Source organism: Lupinus angustifolius, chromosome LG06 (genome assembly GCF_001865875.1).
Source record: "Lupinus angustifolius cultivar Tanjil chromosome LG06, LupAngTanjil_v1.0, whole genome shotgun sequence".
Classification (NCBI taxonomy): domain Eukaryota; kingdom Viridiplantae; phylum Streptophyta; class Magnoliopsida; order Fabales; family Fabaceae; genus Lupinus; species Lupinus angustifolius.
In genome coordinates, this window is record NC_032014.1 from 5,580,498 (window position 1) to 5,601,793 (window position 21,296).

At 31.9% G+C, this 21,296-nt stretch overlaps 2 protein-coding genes across 7 annotated transcripts; both read left to right on the top strand.

Annotated features, from left to right (window-relative positions):
* On the top strand, nt 7,258-16,061 carry LOC109349249 (filamin A-interacting protein 1-like). Of its 6 annotated transcripts, XR_002107935.1 has the most exons (13): nt 7,289-7,493; nt 7,569-7,613; nt 7,928-8,026; nt 8,121-8,231; nt 8,941-9,115; nt 9,228-9,284; nt 9,408-9,544; nt 9,655-9,714; nt 9,801-9,878; nt 10,337-10,406; nt 10,643-10,719; nt 11,682-11,764; nt 12,178-12,200. XR_002107935.1 is itself a non-coding variant. In XM_019589987.1 (12 exons), the coding sequence occupies exons 1-12, from the start codon at nt 7,410-7,412 to the stop codon at nt 12,288-12,290; spliced, it is 1,116 nt and encodes a 371-aa protein (XP_019445532.1). In that variant the 5' UTR covers nt 7,258-7,409; the 3' UTR covers nt 12,291-12,307. The 6 variants fall into 6 exon arrangements, 5 of the variants coding, with proteins under 5 accessions (XP_019445532.1, XP_019445533.1, XP_019445535.1 ...); XM_019589987.1 differs by lacking the exon at nt 10,643-10,719 and having other exon boundaries at nt 7,258-7,493; nt 10,337-10,407; nt 11,679-11,764; nt 12,178-12,307; XM_019589988.1 differs by lacking the exons at nt 10,643-10,719; nt 12,178-12,200 and adding an exon at nt 15,813-16,061 and having other exon boundaries at nt 7,278-7,493; nt 10,337-10,407; nt 11,679-11,764.
* On the top strand, nt 16,063-20,890 carry LOC109349248. The gene is made up of 9 exons (XM_019589986.1): nt 16,063-16,321; nt 17,398-17,481; nt 17,584-17,928; nt 18,229-18,364; nt 18,516-18,678; nt 18,846-18,974; nt 19,246-19,440; nt 20,333-20,455; nt 20,730-20,890. The coding sequence occupies exons 1-9, from the start codon at nt 16,129-16,131 to the stop codon at nt 20,835-20,837; spliced, it is 1,476 nt and encodes a 491-aa protein (XP_019445531.1). The 5' UTR covers nt 16,063-16,128; the 3' UTR covers nt 20,838-20,890.

Consider the following 21,296-nt stretch of genomic DNA (forward strand, 5'->3'; position numbering starts at 1 on the left):
TATATATATATATCGATAAGTGTTTTTTACACTGTCAGTAAATCATTTATTATTGATTTATTAATCATTATTGACTCTTAAACAAAATTAATACAAATCAGATAGATGATGTGTTGACAATGTAACTTTACATTTCTTCAGTGCACATGTTTTCAACTCTTTCTATAATACAAAATTTGCATGACTATAAGAGAATTCTAACAAAACTTGATACATTTTGATATAAAATTAAACAATAGGCACCAAAGTGAAACATGAAAGTCAGGCAAATGATTAAGAATATATTTATCTTTTATAAAATATTTTGTTAGATTAAGTTGGTTATTATTAAAAAAAATTGTTGGATTTTCCAATAAATAACTAATCTCCCGTTGAGAGAGTTAGCCCTACATATCTGTGGATGTTCCCGGCTCGGGCAAGATTGCCTCCAATGCGAGGATAATGTGAGAAACCAAAAAAAATAGTATCACAACTACCCCACTAACCATTGTTAAGTTGGTTTACTAATGAGATAATTGAGAGTTTTAATAGGAAATAAAATAATGATCCATATCTAGAAAATAGAAAGTTGGGTTTGACATGTGTATAAAAGGTAGTCTAAACTTTACTCATTTATTACAAGATATTTATAAATTTTCCTTAAAAATGTTCTCATACTTTTAGAAAGATAGAGTTCTCATCCTTAAAAAAATATAAATTTTGTTGAATGTAATTTATAGTCGTAGGAATTTTTTGGAGGGAGTATAAAAAAATATATGACACAACTCTTTATTTAACCGTGAGGTATGCTTAAAGCTTGAGTTATATAAAAATATGAGGCTTGAGCTTCATCCATTTGCTCATTTTAATATGACTAGAGTAATATACATGTAGTCGTTAATGTCAAACATATACATCTTGATTCACCTATTTTAGTAATTGACTCTAACTTTTTTTAGTAGTATTAAGAGTATTCTCTCACTCTTTTGGGTGAGAAACTAATCAATTTTAGGGTACATAGTTGTCTTTCTTAATAATTATTACTTTTAGAAACTGAATATTTAATATTTTGATTATTTTGAGGATATAGCGAGACCTTACACCATTAGATCATGGTTATTTACTCTAACTTTAAGCTTGAGTTTATTAAAGTTAGCTGTGTATTTAATGAGTTAGGCTCAACTAATCTACACCAGTGTAAAATGGAATGGAATCAAATGAATAATGATGATACATGTTTTCATTACTTAGAGAGGTGACATGAACGGAAAATAAAAAGTGTTTTTATTCAATTGGTTTTATTTATCCTATTTCAGATGACAAATATCTTGAGGGTTTATAGGGAAATGATTCTTTACATAAAGAATTCATTTTATTTGTTAAAAAGATTTATCTCATACCATTCATCTTAAAGATCGTCCAATCTAACCCAAACATAACATGTGTAAGACATATATATTGTCTTTATCTGTATATATCACACATATATATTTTTCTATTGATATAATCTTCTTCAAATTAATAATATCTGCAATGTGGTGTAGCTAGCTCTCTTGCTAGATGTTTTTTCATATACAAGACTTAGACATGAAACATTGCCTTAGAGAAATCAAGAATGTCCAATTTAAATCAATTACCAATTGGTGCATCAATATTATTTATTTTAAAATGCATAATATTAAATATTGTATACTTATTTAATTCCATGAATTAGTTGTCAATGATATTTAAATTTATATATTATGTTAGTGAACCAAAGATGAAATTCTAATCAATCATTGCAATGTGATAATTGAATTCAGTTCAAGTAAATGATTCAATAAAAATATTAAATACAATTTGACTCAAGCTAATCTCACGCTCACATGTCCCAAAGCACTTCTATTTTTAAGTAGACTACCCAATATTTTATTCCTTGGCTAATCTATGAAACCTTACGGATTTCACATTTGTTTAATAAATGAAACTATATGACACTTTCTGGTGGAATTATATTGATCATTGTTGTTATTAGCATATGATTTATGAAAAGGTGTTGGAATAGAATAATTAATCATTGTTGTGATGTGGACGTGTGTTGATGATGTGCAGAGAGTGAAAGGTCATTCGTAGTACTAAATTTTGATAATGCTTAGGATTTGATTAGGTGAGTTTGAGGCCCACTAATTAACTGGTCCAGATGGACCTTGTTTTGATATTGACACCAAAGTTTGTCCACATACAATGATCTGTTTTGTACTTTGGGGGGTCATCTAATTATTTTTTTGGACTGTGTTGTCCCATTGATGTTCACACTTTTTTGATATTTTCACTCAACTTGCTTAATTACATTCCTCGAAAGTGATTAATAAGATAAATCTTTCACCAAAGTGGTGATTCCAAGATTTGGTTGTCGACCTTAGAGATAAGGTTAAACCAAAGACATAATATATCTTCATTGTGATCAAACCACATTTGGATTAGGTAACCTTATCTATTTTTTTTGTAAAATTGAGAAGAAATATTATCGAAAGATGCATCTCTTATAATCTAGCAATTATAGAAATTGATTTTATAACATCACGGTAGATTTGAAAACAAATACCTTTGTCAAAAGAGAAAGGGTAGCCAAAAGTGAAAAGGACTAGACTTACTAGTTACTAATTAAGTGGCATGTTACAAAATCTTGAAGGGACGAAATGAAATAGAAAATGCTAGAATGAAAAACAAGGGATGGAATTGAATGGAGTTATTTTCTTACTATCTGGATATTTTTATTCCGCTCATTTCATCCCAATTTGGGGAGAATTTTTTTTCAAATAGCGAAAGCTTAGTTTATTTTCCCCATTTCATTTGATCTCATCCAAATAATAAATAAGTGAAAATGTAATCCACATACCAACCACTGTGATCCAAGTGACGGATATTGAATTATTATTTTTTGCTCGGCAAACAAAGATAAACAATAAAGAATATTGAATTATTCTTTAGTAAAATTTTGGATTAAAGTCTTTAAGAGTTAAAAAGGATGGTCGTGAATATTAAAGTCCTAGTATTTTTATGTATAACGTACGATTTTAACTATTTGTACACTAACTTTTCAAAATAATATTTAATATTGAAGTCCTAGTATTTTTACACCACAAAATATCAAAACGGGACATTTTCTTTTTTGGGAAAAAAGAAATAAATATTTGTTTTGTCAATGGATAGAGAGAAATCAAGGAGAATGTGTCATAACTAATTTCTTTTCCAAACATAGAAAATGTCCACTAAACCGTAGAAACTTTTGTTTTACAGATAAGCTCTTCAATTTCTCATTTTCTTTGAAAATCTCACTATATAAAACCATTAATGAATAATGATATCATTAAGGATTCGAAGGTACATTAATTTTCACCTTTTTGACGTTCGTGAAACATTATGATGTGGATCATCTGAATGATATTTTCTAATTGACTTGAGATACAAAATGAAACATAAATGAGGATATGTAATCTCGGAAGGGGATCACCTGTCTTAACTTGGTGTCCTCATTCCTGTCTTACTCCACTTATATCTATACACATGGATATAGTATATTATTTTAATTAAATTAAATTAAAATAAAATATTAGTTTTTATTTGTTGGCAAATACTGATTGGTCCGAGACATAGGACATGAACTTTTTAGGGACAGATGATCCAGTTCCATGTGATCTCCATCATAAATATTATTGCATAATATCCCCATATGTTAAACCTAAAGACACGTTTCTATTCCATCTCCCTTACGAACTCTCCTTTTATTTATGTGTAACCCTTCCAATAGTAGCATGCAATTTTGATCTTACCCTTTTCATGTGTCTTAGTTGACACTGTTGGGTCTGGAATTTGGCACCTTTAGTAATCCAAAAGTAGGACCTATCCAAATGACACTGACTCTTCCACAGGACTTGACCTAACAACCTTTGCTATATATGATAACAAATTTAGTTAGGCATGGATAATAGCTTGAAAGTTGCCTTATTTCCTGCTTTATATAACACTCTAGAAATAATAGGCGTGCACTTAACCTATTTAAGCACATGTTGGTGATGGTGATTGTAATCTCTACCATGTTTTCCCAATCCAACGTTAGCTATTGCATTTGCAACATCTATTGGCAAGCATTTTGAGCACGTTCCACTATTATTCTAGTTGCTTTTCTAAAACATGTGCAAAATGCATAACTTGTATGAGGAAATTCACACTTCAATAGTTTGGGGATTACCACCATGAAATAGCCCACGTGCTAATTTGCATAAATGGCTTGACAATAGGGGAAATTATTAGGTTTGAGACTTGATTCTAAATTATACATGCATTAACTAGTTAAAATTAAATGACTTTATTTGAAATGAATTTAATTAAACTATTTACGTTCTAATATATAATTTGTGTCATTTTACAACAATAAATATACGCACCCTTGATGATTAGCTATGTGCTGCCTTTAGGATTCGATTCTAGAAAAGGTTAAAATAAGTTCAATAATTGAGACGTGTCGTATATTTAAAGTATAGCTCGAACAATTTATAGCTAGGTGCCATCTATAATGAGAAGTACGTACGTTGAAGTTATTTTACTACAATGGTCATGCAAATGTACGAACCCACTTTCCAACTATATATGGTAAAACGGGCCGTTCGACTCGTTTAGCTCGTGCCCGCAAATGCACGCAAAAATTTAAGCGGGCGTGGACATGCCCGTATTAGTTTAACATACAAAATTTAATATTCTGCCTGTTTTAAAACGGGCTAACAGACTTGTAGGCGGCTCGTAGGCATTGTTGAATAATTAAAAAATAAAAAAATCATATAATAAATTAAATTAAATAAATTAGTTGAAGATAAAAAATTAACAATTTTTTTTGATATTTTATATGAAGTTTAACAAATCACATTAGATTACAATTTTTTTTATGGATTAAAAATCACATTACATCATAACTTATTTAATTTTTTTTTACTTTTTTCTTAAATCATGTTTATGGGCTGCCTGCGGGCCGCCTACATGCCAAACGGAAATGTCCACAAACTTGGCGGGTAAAACAGGTAAATGGGCAAAATTTGTATGTCCTGTCCGCAAAAAAATGTGGGTTATGCGAACGCGCATGTGGACAATCCCGTTTTGCCATCTCTATTTCTAACACACATATGGAAAAAAATATGTAATGGCAATATTTTCTCTTTAGATTAATTGCTTGGGTGTTGATCACGGATGGGACCACATATCCCCATTCATGTCTCATTTAGTGTCTCAAGCTAATGAGAAAACTATATTCATTTAAAAAATTATAAAACAAAAATTATTTAGATAAAATTTTCTCTATACTGCTTATTATTATGATTATGTAACTCACATATAAAATAATTTATGTATATATATTTTTAATCATGTATATATGATGAACAAATTAGAGAATTAATGATACTTTTCATTAAAAATGTGTCTCAAGCTAATGAGAAAACTATATTCATTTAAAAAATTATAAAACAAAAATTATTTAGATAAAATTTTCTCTATACTGCTTATTATTATGATTATGTAACTCACATATAAAATAATTTATGTATATATATTTTTAATCATGTATATATGATGAACAAATTAGAGAATTAATGATACTTTTCATTAAAAATGTGTCATTACTTTGTACACAATTGAAAAAATAATACACATACAAACATGATGAGTGAATGACCATGAACGGAGCAGGATCGAGTTATGTATGTCTTCTACCCAACCCTAAATATCATCAAATCTAATTTTTGAACCCAAACTCGACATAGACCCGATAAGACTCAACCCTACTAAGACCCAATTATAATTGAGTTATACTAGATGAGCAGGTACGGTGAAGTTTTACTTATCCCTAATCACACTATCACATCATTTTTCATTGATGAAGTTACAATACTTAGATAAAGCTAAACTTGTTTACTTAAAAGTTTAATGAGTTAGTCTCATATTATATAAACCTACCAACCATTAACGCCCATGTTCAATAATTAAATCATTCCACGAAGGATAATTACATTGACCTTAGTTTTTTCACATAAGATAAGCCTCATAAAATGACCCAACTTGAAAATAATAAACCAATAAGTGAAAATATTAATTATAAAATTAGTTCACCCATTAAAGAACCACGTGCAGCCAACAAATACTGTCGTACGACAATTTATTTCTATTTGTCTTTTCAATATTATATTTAAAATATTTAGTACCTAAAGTTAGAAATATAGCACGCAATACATTTGATAATTCCATGGTTAAATTAAACTAATATGGATATATAAAAGAAAGTATAACTATAACTAATGCCCAACTTCACAAGTTATTGTGGTCAGCCTTCTATTTGTCTTGTTTTGTGTATATTGCAGTAAACGATATAGCTTGTGACACTGTGGTTGATACGAAGGGAAGAAAGTTTGATGTCCCTTTTAAGTAGAGTTAGGCAAAAGTGATTTTTTTGTGAATGACATTTAAGCAAAAGAGAAAGCTGTTGAACTACCAATTTGCCAGCCATTTCGGACATTCAATGATAACGAACAAAACTTTCTATGCGTTGGTTAGCTGGCAGAGTTGTCCTACAAAACTTACTTAATGAGCAAGTAGGATATAGGTGAATAGTTACAAAGGGGTTCTTGTCACTTGATTGCAAAGGTCTTTGTCGGTGATACTGCATAATCATGACATATATCAGTTTAGGCCTTGTTTCATGGTATGACACAGAATATGAGCTTATATCAGAGAAGGCATAATCTTTATTAAAGAAGATAAAAGAACATCAAACATTAGGCTTATATTTCACTATCTTGTGAAAAAAGTTGTCTTGAGAATGAAAAAAGAGAGGAAAGGAAGAATTAGATAACTATAGTTATTTCTTGGTTTTCTACCTAGTTGTACAAGAAAAGCAAAGAATGTGGGGTCATCCTTTTTTTTACCTTTCTTTCTCTCTTTTGAACTTAAACTGCCAAAGATTCTGTTTTACTCCATTGTTTTCGCTTCTTTTTTTTACTATCAACCAAACACATAGTGATGATCTATTATATCATTGTGCCAAATTTGGTAGCTAAAAGAATCATAAGTTGTAATACTCTTTGTAAAATAATAAACACAAAAATATGCATGCATTCTTGGAAAAAAACTAACTCACTTAATAAATTGTTGAGGCATAGCATGCGAATTGAGCTAGGTCATCTTTTTTTTGGGGAAACTAGGTCATCTTTAATGTAAGGACTTGGAGACTTTGACATGTTGGAGCCTACTTCTAAACCCAACCATTGTGGATTTGGGCTTTATTGTAAGCTATCATATCCAACCCGTAATTAAACACCGCATACGAACCCAGTCACATGCTCCAGAAACGGTGTCGTTGTACAAGATCCAAGGGTATAAATAGTTAGCGCATTTGAAACGCGGAGATGAAAAGTGTGATGGAATTGCTCAAGTTATCGAAATTGAGGCTCCAACTCCAATCCCTCATCACCGAAGTTCGAGATCTCAGGGTAACTATCTCCATCGCCGATTCCAATTGTTATGCATATTTTCTTCGTTTCTTCAGTTAATTTGAACTCTCTCAGGATAGAGAACGCTCCACCACCGAACATCACCACCAATTAATTCAGGTTTTCCTTCTTCGATCAATCTTTATTCAATTAGGTCACATTTTTCGATATTATTCTTATGGCGGTTCTCTGTTTTGGTAAATTTCACTAAAATCCATTTTGCTTTGGCTTAATTACATTTGATAGTCATTTTGTTAGTGTAATTTCATTTTCGGATGTGACTGTAATGATAACATAAACCTGGAAGCATATTATTGTAATTTTTGAAACAAGAGAGGTACTCAATGTAGTTAAGTTAAATATAGGGCAAGGTCAATATAATTTTCCTTTCTTTTCTTGGCTGATATGGTTGTGATGTTCGAGAATGAAAGCAGACGCATAAGAGGAACGAGGAAGAGTGGAGCAGAAGAATTCAAGAATTACAGGGCGAGTTGGCATCCACCAAAGAGGAGCGTCAAAAATTGGAGAGAAAGGTTTTGGGGAATTTGATAATAGATATATTCCTATAGTCGATGATTTTTTTATTTTATTTTTTGAAAAATTAATTTGTTTTCGCCATTAATGTAGGTCAGTTACCTCCAGAATGATAATGCGCTTCTTGAAATGAAACAAAAAGAACTAAAGGGAACCCTAAATAACCTGCTCCAGTCTAGGGAAAATTTTGTGCACGATTACCAGGTTATTGTGTATATTTGGCCTTGGCGCTATTTTTTTATTACAAATTTATTGTTAAAAAAGGCTATGCTATGGTAGCTCCATGGATATGATACTCTGGCTAAGTTGTGAAATATTTATTGCCTGGTGATTTCATAGTAGATGTTTTAAATTTTATTGGATATAACTAGCCAACAAATGAAACACTTGATGAGTACTATTACTACTATGATAATAATAGTAAAAAAAGAGAGCACTGGAACAATGCATTGATTGGTATATGCTGTGTAGTTTGTCAAGGATAAAGGGTAATGTTAATTTCTGAATTGATGCATGACAAGAAGCTTTTTTCCCGCTTCACTCATTTCAATGTTTTTCATGGTTCAATTTTGCAAATAAGTGAAGTGTGCCTGAATTTGAGCAGAACTGACTGTGTGTTAATTTTTTTAACTTCTGTCTGATAGCTACTCAATCATAATGAGCCAAAAAAATATCTACAAAAAATTGTGTCTCTTATTACTCAACTAATTTGAGCACAACTGAATGTTTTCAGTTTTGGTGGGGGGAGGAGGAAAGGTGGTGTTAGTGGGTCTAGAACATGAGATTTATGAATTTTGATATTGGGTGTTGTTGGTATCACCGACCCAACGAAGGCTCAAACTTTATAAGGGACTACTAAATTTTGGACTGCCATTGATTTTGTTTTTGAAACTTGAAAAGAATGATTATGCAGGAATCTAATTCTCAAATGAAACATTCAATCAAAACCAAAGATAAGATGATCTTTGTCCTTTCAGAGAAGATAAACTCCCACCTGTTACTATTTGATTTAATAGAGAAGGAGGCATTTAATATCAAGCAAATTGTGGATAAAGTGCAGACCCTTGTAAGTCATAAAGAGGAAATTGGTAAGTAGTTTTCCAAGTATTACTGATTCCAAATTATGCTCATTTGTGAATATTCATACAAACCATAAAAACTTCATTTCTTAATAATCATTTAAATATATTTTGTATTCAGTGGCCAGCTTGAAAAACAAAATGGACCGGGTCTCTGCATTTGAAAAAGATTTTGTTGGTAATTTAAAAATTCCAGTCTTACATTTTTAAGAATGTTGTATGATATATAAAAATAGTTGTCTATTTGTAATGTGTCCTGCCCATCTAAATTTTATCATCTAAAACCTTCCTTTTATTCCAGAAAATATCTCAGACCTGAGAAATAAACTGGAAAGCAGTGAGGCTGGATTAAGAAAAAAGGATAGAGTCATATCCGAGCTAAAAGCAAATCTGGATGCAGCAAAACTTAGCCACAATAACCAAGTTCAAATAGAAGATATATCCTTACCTACATGGAATTGTTATATGTACCGAATACCATAGGAGTTATTTCCACTGTCATCTATAGACTATAAATGTTTTTTAAGTCTTTTCTTAATCAGCCTCACTTTCAGAAAACTTTATCAACAAAGGATGCAGAGATACAAAATTTAATTTCAGACAAAGAGGTTTGACATTCAATTTCTTCATTTTGTTTATGAATTCTGACAAGAGGTTCTTATGATTTTCTAACTTTTCTAAATATAATACAAAGGCATTACAGCATGATGTTGGAAGCTTAAGATTTATCTTACATAAGATTCAGGATACTGTCACAAATATGAGTGAAGAGGTAAACATAATTAATCATTTTTAGGTAGAAGAGTTTTAATTTTCAACGTACGATGCTTGACATAAACCTAATTTGATGGTTGGTTACTTGTTCATTTTTTTCAAACTTTTTTCTCTCTATTGTAATTCATAAAAGTACATGATGACTATTAGGAATAAAAATAATTTCAGGTACTGAAAGCACATTTTTCCCATTCAAGTTTTTTCCATTGGGTGTCCTAGAAGCTCTATAGACACAAGTGTGTGTGCTAACATGAATAGCTGAAAAAGTCTTCCTCTGATTCATAAAGTGGACTTGTCTGCATAGTTTGATAATTGATTCCCCTTGACATTTTGATTTCACAATATATCTTTACTCCACTGTTTTTAGAGACCATTCCTTCTTCTTAGTGCTCAAGATCAAGTAGCATATTCTACTTCATATATGCGTATATCAGTAAAATGCTTATTTTATTTCAGGACACAATGTTATTCTCATCAATTTTGCAACATAAAGAAGCAAGTGCAAAGGATACAATGATTGTGGATAGGTAAAAACATAATATTATTGGTACATTTGCTAATATCTTTTAGAAATGGCTGTTTGGTATAGAAAGAAGAAACATGATCCATTGGAGACATACATGTTTTTCTTGTTTACTTATTGGTCACCTGTGGGTGCATTATGCAAATGATGCCTGATAATGAGTGAACATAAGATATTGGTCATTTCTTTGTTTCTAGGCGTAGAGATGAATAATTTATTGAATTAAAAATGTTCCTTTCCTAGGATGGAAGAAAATTTTCAAAACAATGAAGAGAAGGCTCAAGAGCCTACTTGATTTCTCTATTTGAAGGAAAAGGTTTGTTCAGTCTTTCCTTTATGTTTCTACTTTCTATGCACTTCGGCCATTGGAGCTGACCATGTGAACAAAAATCTAACTGTTTATGATTGATAAATATTGAGGAACAAGTAGCTTTGAATCACGGCGTTTAAAGAGGACAATACATTTTCCCTGAAGAATATTTTTTATCCTTTCATCACATACTTCAATTTTTGTGATTGGTTTGTTCACCTAACCCACATATAACAAAGAGCCACCAAAACCCAGTTTAGACAACTGATATGTGAACTTAAATTCTTGAGGATGGTGGTTTGTTGCAAATTCAGTTCAGTTTGCTAGAGTTGGTCAAAACTGAAAAATCGGGTAAAAAGACAGAACCCGTGTTCAAGGCAGATTTATCAAATAAGAGAACTAGAGAAGTCATTATAAATGAATAAAGGGTGAGGCTGCTGCCAAACTAGTGTAAAGGTCCCATCCTGAGGGGGAATTTGGGGTTGAGTAGTCAATATTGTAACTATTATCTGTATACCTTGTGGTGTGTAAAGGTAAAGGTAAAAAAATTATGATGCAGAAATCACAAGGCCACTGAGATTGAACCTTCACTTAACTTTGAAAATAAAAGGTAAGAGAAGTAATCAATAACCAACTTCATTGTATGAGGACAAGATCCGTCATTGGCTTATAAAATCTGTGGACATCAGCCATTAACTATATATAATAGAGTTGAAGATATGAAATTTTTCTTCCCTGCTCTGCATGATCCTATCCCTCCTACCCCCTCTTTTTATAAGTTGTGTATATTTGATGTTTTGAAATGAAGCTTTAACTTATTTCAAGCTTGTTATTGACATGTATCAATGAGCTCAGCCTCTACTTTGGAGACAGATGCGGTATGCATTTGTTTAATTGTATGCTGAAAAAGCTTTGAGTAGACAATGGATTTTGAGACGAAATGAATTAACATAATGTTTCACTAGCAGTGTGCTTGTCTATTCTGCTGACTTGCTCAAATCCTTCTTTGGAATCTCACTGCCTGCCGTGTCTCTGATAGCTGGGCAGAAAGGTGTGAATTTTTCTCCTCTTTCTCTGCTCATGTGTGCTGTTTGAACTTAAAGAAAACTGAAAGATGTACTCTTATATTATTTTAATTTTTAAGCACTCTAAAGTTATTCAGCCCTTTAGAGTATAGGATAATTGTCCTGAAGTTTTGGTGTTCAACAAATAAGTAGGTTATGCATGTTATCCGATTCTGGTTACTTATACATTAGTTTGATTTCATGAGAGATTTAGCTCAAAGGGACATAAGTTTGAAATGTACTTATAATGCCCACTTGTGAAAGCATGGTTCGATTCAATCATTTTTTCCTAACACGAATTGGCATTGGCACACCAATTCCTTCTGTATGTTGTTGGCTTGCACTTTCATTCAGTAGTGTTTGCCTTCTGTTTACTTTGTTCTTGTTTTACAAACTTCAGGTAGAGGTGAGATAAGACCAGGATTGTTTTTAAACAAATACAATGAAAAAATAGGACAGGAAAAGAATAAATATCAATGGAAGTATTTTTCCGAAACAGGTGTCTTCATATAAATTTTAGGGCACAATTAAAGGCAGATAGTCTGTAATTATCAGAATATGGTGCATTCCTTTTCACTCTGTCATGTTTGTGGTTTTGGGTTTTCAACTGTCAAATATGTACAGTACTTAGCTTTACCTTGAGCGTAGTAAAGCTTTGTGTAATTGCTATATTTTTATAGGTTCCATTAACTAGATCAGGAAACTGTGTTCTGATAAAATCTTTAAGTTTTAGGTAAAGATATGGTATTATTGATTATACTTTGATCCATTGATTGAAAATCTAGAACACAATAGGTAGATGACTCCGGAGAACCTTATTAACGAAGAACATGTTAATAAAATTATAAAATATTATTTTATTCCATTTAATTTGTAAATAGGTTATACGTGATCATCTACTGATATATAATTTATAATAATATGTTAATAAAATTATAAAATATTATTTTATTCCATTTAGTTTGTAAATAGGTTATACGTGATCATCTACTGATATACAATTTATAATAACATTTTGATGCATAATATCCTCCACCAATGCATCAAATGTAGTATTTTTCCAACGGTCAGTCTCATTTATTTTTTCTACACTTTTTAAGAATACCCGTCATAAGTGTGCATTAATAATATATGCATTAATAAATATAGTATTATTAATTTTAAATACTCTTTATCATAAGTGTGCAAGGTTTTGCTTATACGGAACCTGCACCCTTCGGATTTGGAGAAATCTGCAGATAACCCGATATTACATGTTTTGTTTTTTAGAAATTTAAGTACTACAATAATCTCAATATCGTACACATTTTTTTCAAACATAAACTAGTTGGGGACAGGTTCAGGAAATTAAGACCGGTGTTATTAAAACCGTATCGGTTATTAAACCGGTCAGGATATTTGTATAGTGATATAATGGTTCAACCAATAGTTTAGTAATTACTGGTATAGTGATATAATGGTTCAACTAGTAGTTCAGTAATTAAATCACATGTCGGTTAAACTGAACATACTTATATTTATATATATATTTATATATTGATAAATAATGTGGATAATATACTTACATTATATAAAACTTTTGTACCATGAGTATATATGTTTTCTCATATTTAAAATTATTTTACATTATCATTACATATATATTTTTATTTCATATCATTTATTGATTTCTTAAAATGTGTGAATAACTTGCCTAAAAAGGGTGATATTATAATATGATAACATTATTTTTCACTAATCCCCTCAAAACAAAACCAAACTCAATCTATAATCTAATCTCTACAAAATGAAATCAAGAAGATAATAAAAGAATTCATTTTCTCCAATCATAATCCTCCATTTGTCAAACATAATACACATATCATGTCATAATTTTTTTTCTCTCTTTCTTCTTTTCAAATTTCACACGTCCCTCTCTCTTCTCTCTCTCATACTCTCTCACTTTCTTCTTTTCATCCCATGTTCCTCTCTCCTCTCTCACTTTCTCATTTTAATCTTTTCATCCCACACCCTTCCTCCCTTCTCCTCTTCTCTTTTTTTCTTCAATCTCTCTTTAAATCTAAAACCTCATCAAAATAATATAAACAAAAATAAAAGTGATTGAGTTTTATCTAACCGCAAGAAGGAATCCAAGATTGGGTGGTTTTATTTTTAATACAACAACCGACCGGTTCAGTATCAAATCGGCCGGTTCACTAGTTTTGAGGAATATCGGCCAGTTTTGGTCGATTTCCACTGGATATAATGCATATCCAGTACAACAATTATCCTGTGCCGTTAAGGGATCCGGTTCACAGGTTTTCTAGTTGAACTGGTCGGTATTGTACGGTTTTATCAACACTGTTCAAGACCCACACCTGTCCGCTAAATATTAGGTGGGGAACCACACCCAAACCTTATGAACAGTGTTTCCCACTTTAATGAGAGTAGTTATCTATGAAAATAGGATGTAAAATGTATATAGTGACACTGTAAATATTTATACACATATAGTACATTATTCATCGTTCATTTTAATTATATTTTTTGAAAAGTCAATGATGATTAAGAATGAATGATTGATGACAAAGTAACACCGTCGAAAACTCGCACTATCAATGTATACACTCCTAAAAATATATATACAATAACATCATTTATCATATACTAGCGTGTTGACAGACACTCTCGTGCCTCTCGCTTTTCTATTATTTGAAATGTAATTGTTTACTTAAATAATTGAATAACTTACAGTTAGTTTTGTAGATAAAGTTATAATTTGGGCGTAATTATTTAAATAAACTAAACGAAATGGTTGTCAACTTGATTCTTATTTTTTAATAAATATTATAGAGCGTTGTTATTGAATATTGAAGTCGTGAGAACACATTCAAGAGATAAACATCATTAAAAATATTTTTTGTTCCGTAAGTAAAGAAAAAGATATTGTGATAACAAAATTAAGAAGGAAAACACAATTAAGAAAATAATATGGACACATAATAGAGATATGGGCATTAGATTATATAATTTTTTGTAAAAAAATAAAAAATAGGCAAGAGCAAAATAAGAAATTATAAATTACTTCATAGTGGGTAATTACACCATATTTTAACTTTATAATAAGTATATAATATAATAAGTATAAAATAAATAAATCATTTGATTGGTATATAGATCTAAATCCTAATTATATCCAACATTGCATTAATATCTAAGCCCCTCTCTGCATTTGGACCCCATATCATAATTGACGGAAATGGTACTAACATGAATGTAGATGTACTATTCAACAGAGCCTTTAGTCTTTGGAACACACATATGGATTGACCATACGCAATCTACGGATATTGATAAAGATACTGAGACCTTTACATGAGTGTGTGAAACGACGTCAGATAATAAAATCCAAAACAGTACATTAACTCCACAACAAGGTAGAAGTTGGTCCACAAAACTATTGCATCTTCGTACTACACCACTACTCCACACGTTCGCACAATCACCTCTTCACGTGTGCCAAATGTATCAACTTCCTAGTGGAATCGTGGAGCCCTGCCAATTTCAACAACTACCGACACTTTTTACAATAGTGGATTTTTTTGTTGAGATAACTGGTCCAAATTATGCAATTATTCTCCATTAAGATGGGAGTCAAAATATTTTAGGTAATAAATTTGAGATTTGAATATTTCTAGAGAAATCGATGTAAGTATTAAGTGTATAAGTTTTATATATTGTTAATGCATCATTCATTATTTTAATAACTATTTCCTTCTAAAAAGTAATATAAATGAATTAGTGATTATATACTGACTATATATAAATATTTATACAAACAATACATATATTACACTATTTATTTTAGGTTGGAATATTAATGTAAAGTAATATTATAATTAAATTAGATTTAATATTTAGTTTGAAAGGATATATTTGTGATGAAGTGATGTTATTTGGTGTACCTAGAGTTTGATTTTGATTGCGAACATATACGACAAAATACGCATGAAAGTGATAACTATTAAAAAACAGTTTTTTTTGTTTTCTGTGCAGCTTTTATTTATTGTCTTCATGATGACGATGACAGGGGAAAAGAGGTTGGAGTCTTTCTTGTGATACACAAACAAACGGTAGCTTCAACCTCTACCTAATTCATTTTTCTTAATTTCTTTTTTTCATCTTGCAATTATTTCAGTTAAATTGTATTAACTTTTACATCACTTTCTTAAACTGTGTATTGGAACGGAGAGAGTATTTTCAGTTTCACGAGTCTGCGTTTCTCTCTCTTTACATGGAACAGTTTTTTTCTGGGACGGTGATGGTTTTGTATTGGTATTGGTGAGGGATCTGAGTTCAAGGTTTTGATGTTATGGGGGCTTGTGTGTCGACTCCAAAAGGGTGCATAGGAGGGAGGTCGAGTTCTAATTCCAAGAGGAAGATACGGAAGAGGAAGAATGGTGGACTCAGGAGAAAAGTGCCTTCAAGGTTGTCTAAGGGATCATTGGACAAGATTGATGTTCCTGCATTACCTGATCGTTCCTTTGTCAACCCTACTTTCCAAGGTTGATGCTTTTCTTGTTCTTGTTTTTGTTTTTTGTTTACAACATGCATTTGGGTGAAATGATTTAGGGGTGGAAGGCTGTAAATGAGAAAGCATAAAGGTTTTTGGTTCTTGTTTCCTTTTGGATTGGAATTTGTTGTTGGGATCTTTCTAATTGAGTCTTTCTTGGTCGTGATGAGTTTGTTAAATGTATTAATGCATCTGGGCCTCTTGGGGTAGTTGAAATTTGGACTCTGGGAAATGCTGTTGCTGGAGTTGATTTCTTGTATTGCAATTGAAGGCTGATGTAGCAGCAGAAGTGCCAAGCAATTACTTTAGGAGGATGGAGTAAATGTTAATAATTGGTGGCACTAAATTACTAACCAATCACTCTCATTCACAACCAAAAGCAATGCCAGTAATTGTGATGGCAGATGCCAGTAATTGTGATGGCAGACTTAGGCAAATTCATTTTCTTTTCTATATGAAAGGGGAGGCGTTGAAATCCACCTTTTGGAATGAACATAATAAGATTTCTGGTGGAAAAGTCGTATTGGAATTTGGGGTATTTGTAATACTCATGTCTCTGTATGAGCAGTTGAGCATAACTGCTGTAGGTGAGTTGTACCCATTTCAACTTGTTTTGCGTTTTGAATAATGAGCACTTAAAACTTGAATTTGTTGCTTGGATTAGGTCCTTATTATACACACATGGAGAGAGGGGTTGCAGAATCAGAACTTATGATAGCCTGAGTTATATTACCTTCTGAAGTAGTTTAAATGTAAATCTTGTTATGAAAAGTAAATGCATATATCTGTCACTATGTATTTCATTTCAGTCTTCACTTTTCTGTTTTGTGAACCAATTCTCCGTCCATTCTTTCAACTTTATGGCCCTGTGGATATATTCCATCTGCTGGGGATTGCTTATTGTTTCCCCTCTCTAGACATTTTGCTCAGCTTGTAAAATATCATCTAGTTTAACTGGTGCTTGTGGTTGTGGATAAAACGCTCTCTTTTTCCTGAAATCCTAGTTGCCTTTTATATTAATGACCATCATTATTACTAACTTGTTTTTTGAGTTTTAATATGTGGCAGCTGGAAGTACTGAGGAGTCCTGGTTTGATTCATTTGCAGTATTCGACTCTGATTGTGATGATGATTATCAGAGTGTTCCTGAAGGTATGATTTTTGATGTTTTAATGTTAATTTAGATATATTTACTTACTATTCATTTCATAGATTAAATATCTTTTGATAATCAAATATAACTGATATATACAGATGTAGTATCTCTTAATGGGATTGAAGGTGGATCTGTATCAAGTTTCCCATCTTCAAGAGATGCCAATCATAGAAGTTCAGATCTTCAACATTTTGGTGGAAATGAAGTAAATGAAGCAGTGTTCCTTGATGAAATTTCCTCTGTAGATGCTAGCTCAAACAAGGATGACAAAATTTTGGACAATTGTGGGATTCTTCCAAACAATTGTTTGTCATGTCTTGCATCTACAGTTCCATCTTTTGATAAAAGAAGATCATCAAGCTCTAGTCCTCCTAGTGCAAGGAAGAAGGCTCCTATGAAACTTTCCTTTAAATCAAAGGAAGGACATGGGAATGGTACTCTATGTGAGTTGAAAGTCTTGAAACAGCATTGCTATCGTTGTCTGTCATTGCCACTTTCATTAAACTGCCATGCAATCGTTCTATGTGATTATATGATTTGGCTTATCTCAAGTTGTTACAATTCACCTTCAAAGATTTACTTAGTATCTGAAGGGAGAAAACTGTACTTTTTCATATAAAAGATGTGGTTTTGGTTTATCAATTACAGTAAATTGTAGTTTTTCCAACAGAATGCATCCTGTGGTGCAGTTGTGAGTAAATAGAATTGTTGATAATTTTTTCTGTTCCTTTTCTGGTTTCCAGTTTCTTCCAAGACACTTCTACAAAGACCAATTGCAGGTTCTCAAGTACCCTTTTGTCCAATCGATAAGAAAATGCTTGATTCTTGGTCACAGATTGATCCAAGCACCTTCAAAGTTCGAGGAGTAAATTATCTCAAGTAAGATTAAGTATATGTCTGTATTTTGTTTTAAAATGCATCCATGTTCATATGAATGGATAAATTGTTTGAACTATAAAGTTGAATTTAGATATTTACATACATATCAACAGAAAATAATGTTTGACTTGCCTTCTATTCTTTATGGAAGGGACAAGAAAAAGGAATTTGCTTCAAACTATTCTGCGTATTACCCAATTGGTGTAGATGTATTCTTATCTCCAAGAAAAGTGGACCATATAGCTCGGTTTGTGGAACTCCCTGCTATTAGTTCCTCTGGGAAATTTCCTCCTATACTTGTTGTAAATGTTCAGGTACTTCTATTTGGATAAAATTTAAGTACTCTTTAAAACATACTCATGATTAATTTGACTCCAAGTTCCATTCTTGCCTTTACTTGATTATGGCACATTGTCAACAGAAGTTTTATAAACACCTTTTGTGACTGCATATTCTTTCATCTTTATTTTGTGGATTTCAGATTCCACTATACCCTGCCACATTTTTTCAAGGTGAAACTGATGGGGAAGGAGTGAGCTTTGTTTTGTACTTTAAACTATCTGAAAGTTACAACAAGGAACTTCCATTGCATTTTCAAGAAAGCATGACAGTAAGATGTGGAGCCTTCATGTGTTATTTTATTGCTTAATATGACAAAGATTAATGTTTTAAGATTAGTTCTTTATCCATATAATGAAATATCTCCAAGAATAGTTATAATAATTAATGCCATTACCAAATCTCCCCTGATAGTACTTGTAAATTTTCATTCTCTTGAATTCCTTATTTGTTGTCTTTATGTCTGATAATATGAGGGAAGCTAAATCACTTCATGTTTCAATGACCTTGTGTATGAAACGTCTGTCTATGTCTTTCTACAGAGATTGATGGATGATGAAGTTGAAAAGGTAAAGGGATTTCCTGTAGATACAATTGTACCCTTCAGGGAGAGATTGAAAATATTAGGCCGTGTTGTCAACCTGGAAGATCTTAATTTGAGTGCAGCAGAAAGGAAGCTTATGCATGCTTACAATGAGAAACCGGTTCTTTCACGGCCCCAACATGAGTTTTACTCGGTGAGTCTCAGTACTTGAATGATCTTAGAGAATGCATAAGCCAACTGTTGTTACATGTTTGGCATGCAGACAGATCAGGATGGATCATGATGTCTTGTTCTTTCTTTTTGGTTCCACCCTCTTGGCCTCTTCTAGTGAAACCAGAATGTTTTTTTATTTAAAAAATGTAGGTCTTGTTCTTTCCAATTTATAAATTACAGCAAACACATAACAAAATCCATATGTTCTGTAATGTCCTATTTTGACGCGTCTGTCTACGTAACCCTACCTTAGTAATTGCTTATTTCCCTTTAGTCACCCTATAATATCATATGATACCATCTTGAAGTTGAATATGGCAATATCAAGGCTTTCTATTATCTTTATGAGTCCACATGTAAGGCATTGGATTGGATGTCCTCATTGATGTTGAAAGTTTATTTTGTTTCTCAGTGAAATTTGAACGTGAAGAATCTACACATGCATACATACTTTTCAACCACTCTAGTCCTTTACTGTATTTGATGGTAACTTTTCATTAATGATAAATAGTCCAGTCTGTGTCCATATTCATGTCACTGTCATTCTAGGGTTCATTGATGTTATTCAATGTTAAGAATTAATATGGCAGTTAATTCTCAAATAGACCATCTAACCAAGAAAACAAAAATTATATCATGAAATGAAGACTTGGGAAATAGTGGATGCTGTAGCATTGAAGTTTCTCTGTGGGCTCCTTCCCCTTGTTGACTTATAGTACACTTTTGTTGCACCTTCAAGTTACCTTTTATCTTTGGCCACCAACTTATAGTGGTGTCATTTCATTATAAAGGACAAAGGATTTCCACATGCAGTACTTTACTTTTTGATCTTCTTTTGAATTAGTTAAACCAATTTGATGTTTGTTTTATAGGGAGAAAATTACTTCGAGATTGATTTGGATATGCATAGATTCAGTTATATCTCAAGAAAAGGTTTTGAGGCTTTCATGGATAGATTAAAGATGTGCACTCTAGATATTGGACTCACAATTCAGGTAAGCTGTTTCTCTTATGCTCCTATTGATTATTGGAAAATGTTTCTTGTACACATGGAATATACACCTACCCTACCACCATGTTACTGATGAGTTAAATATTGGTTATTAATATTTATAATTTGGTTAGGGGTTTAGGTTTTTTCAACAATAAAAATGTTAGAAACCAATAATCAACTTAGCATAAATAAGGTTTAGTTCAGTTTTAACATTTTGAATGTAGGAATAACCTAACTGTTGATAACTATCTGATATTTTTATGATCATGTAACAGGGGAACAAAGCAGAGGAGCTGCCAGAGCAAGTGTTATGTTGTACTAGATTGAATGGCATTAACTACATGAATTACCTGCAACTGGGGATAACTCAAGATCCCCTCTAACGTAATGACAAAACAATCTTTAGAATTTATGATTAATTATGGTAATTTCAAGATGTGTTTTTATGGCAAATCCTATTGGCCTGGTAGAACATAATATTGTTATAGTGATCTAAATCAGCTTCATAAGGGTCACATATGCATGTCCATATGGATGTGCTCTCCTCTGCATCTACATGAAAGGAAAGTAATTAAAATATAATATTGGTTAGTAATCACAATCACATCTCAACAAATGCAAAACATTCAAAAAGATCTATGTCAAATTTATCATAAAAGCAACTTATATGAATTTAAATATGTTTTAGTTACAGGGCAAGTTTTGCAAAAATACATCCACTAAGCATTCCAATAACAAGTTAGAAGCGTACCTAAATGGAAATCACATGACTTAGAGCAATGAGCAAGAGAGTAGCTTTCATTCCCTGGAAAGGAATAGCATCTACAGTTCCACTAGCTTAG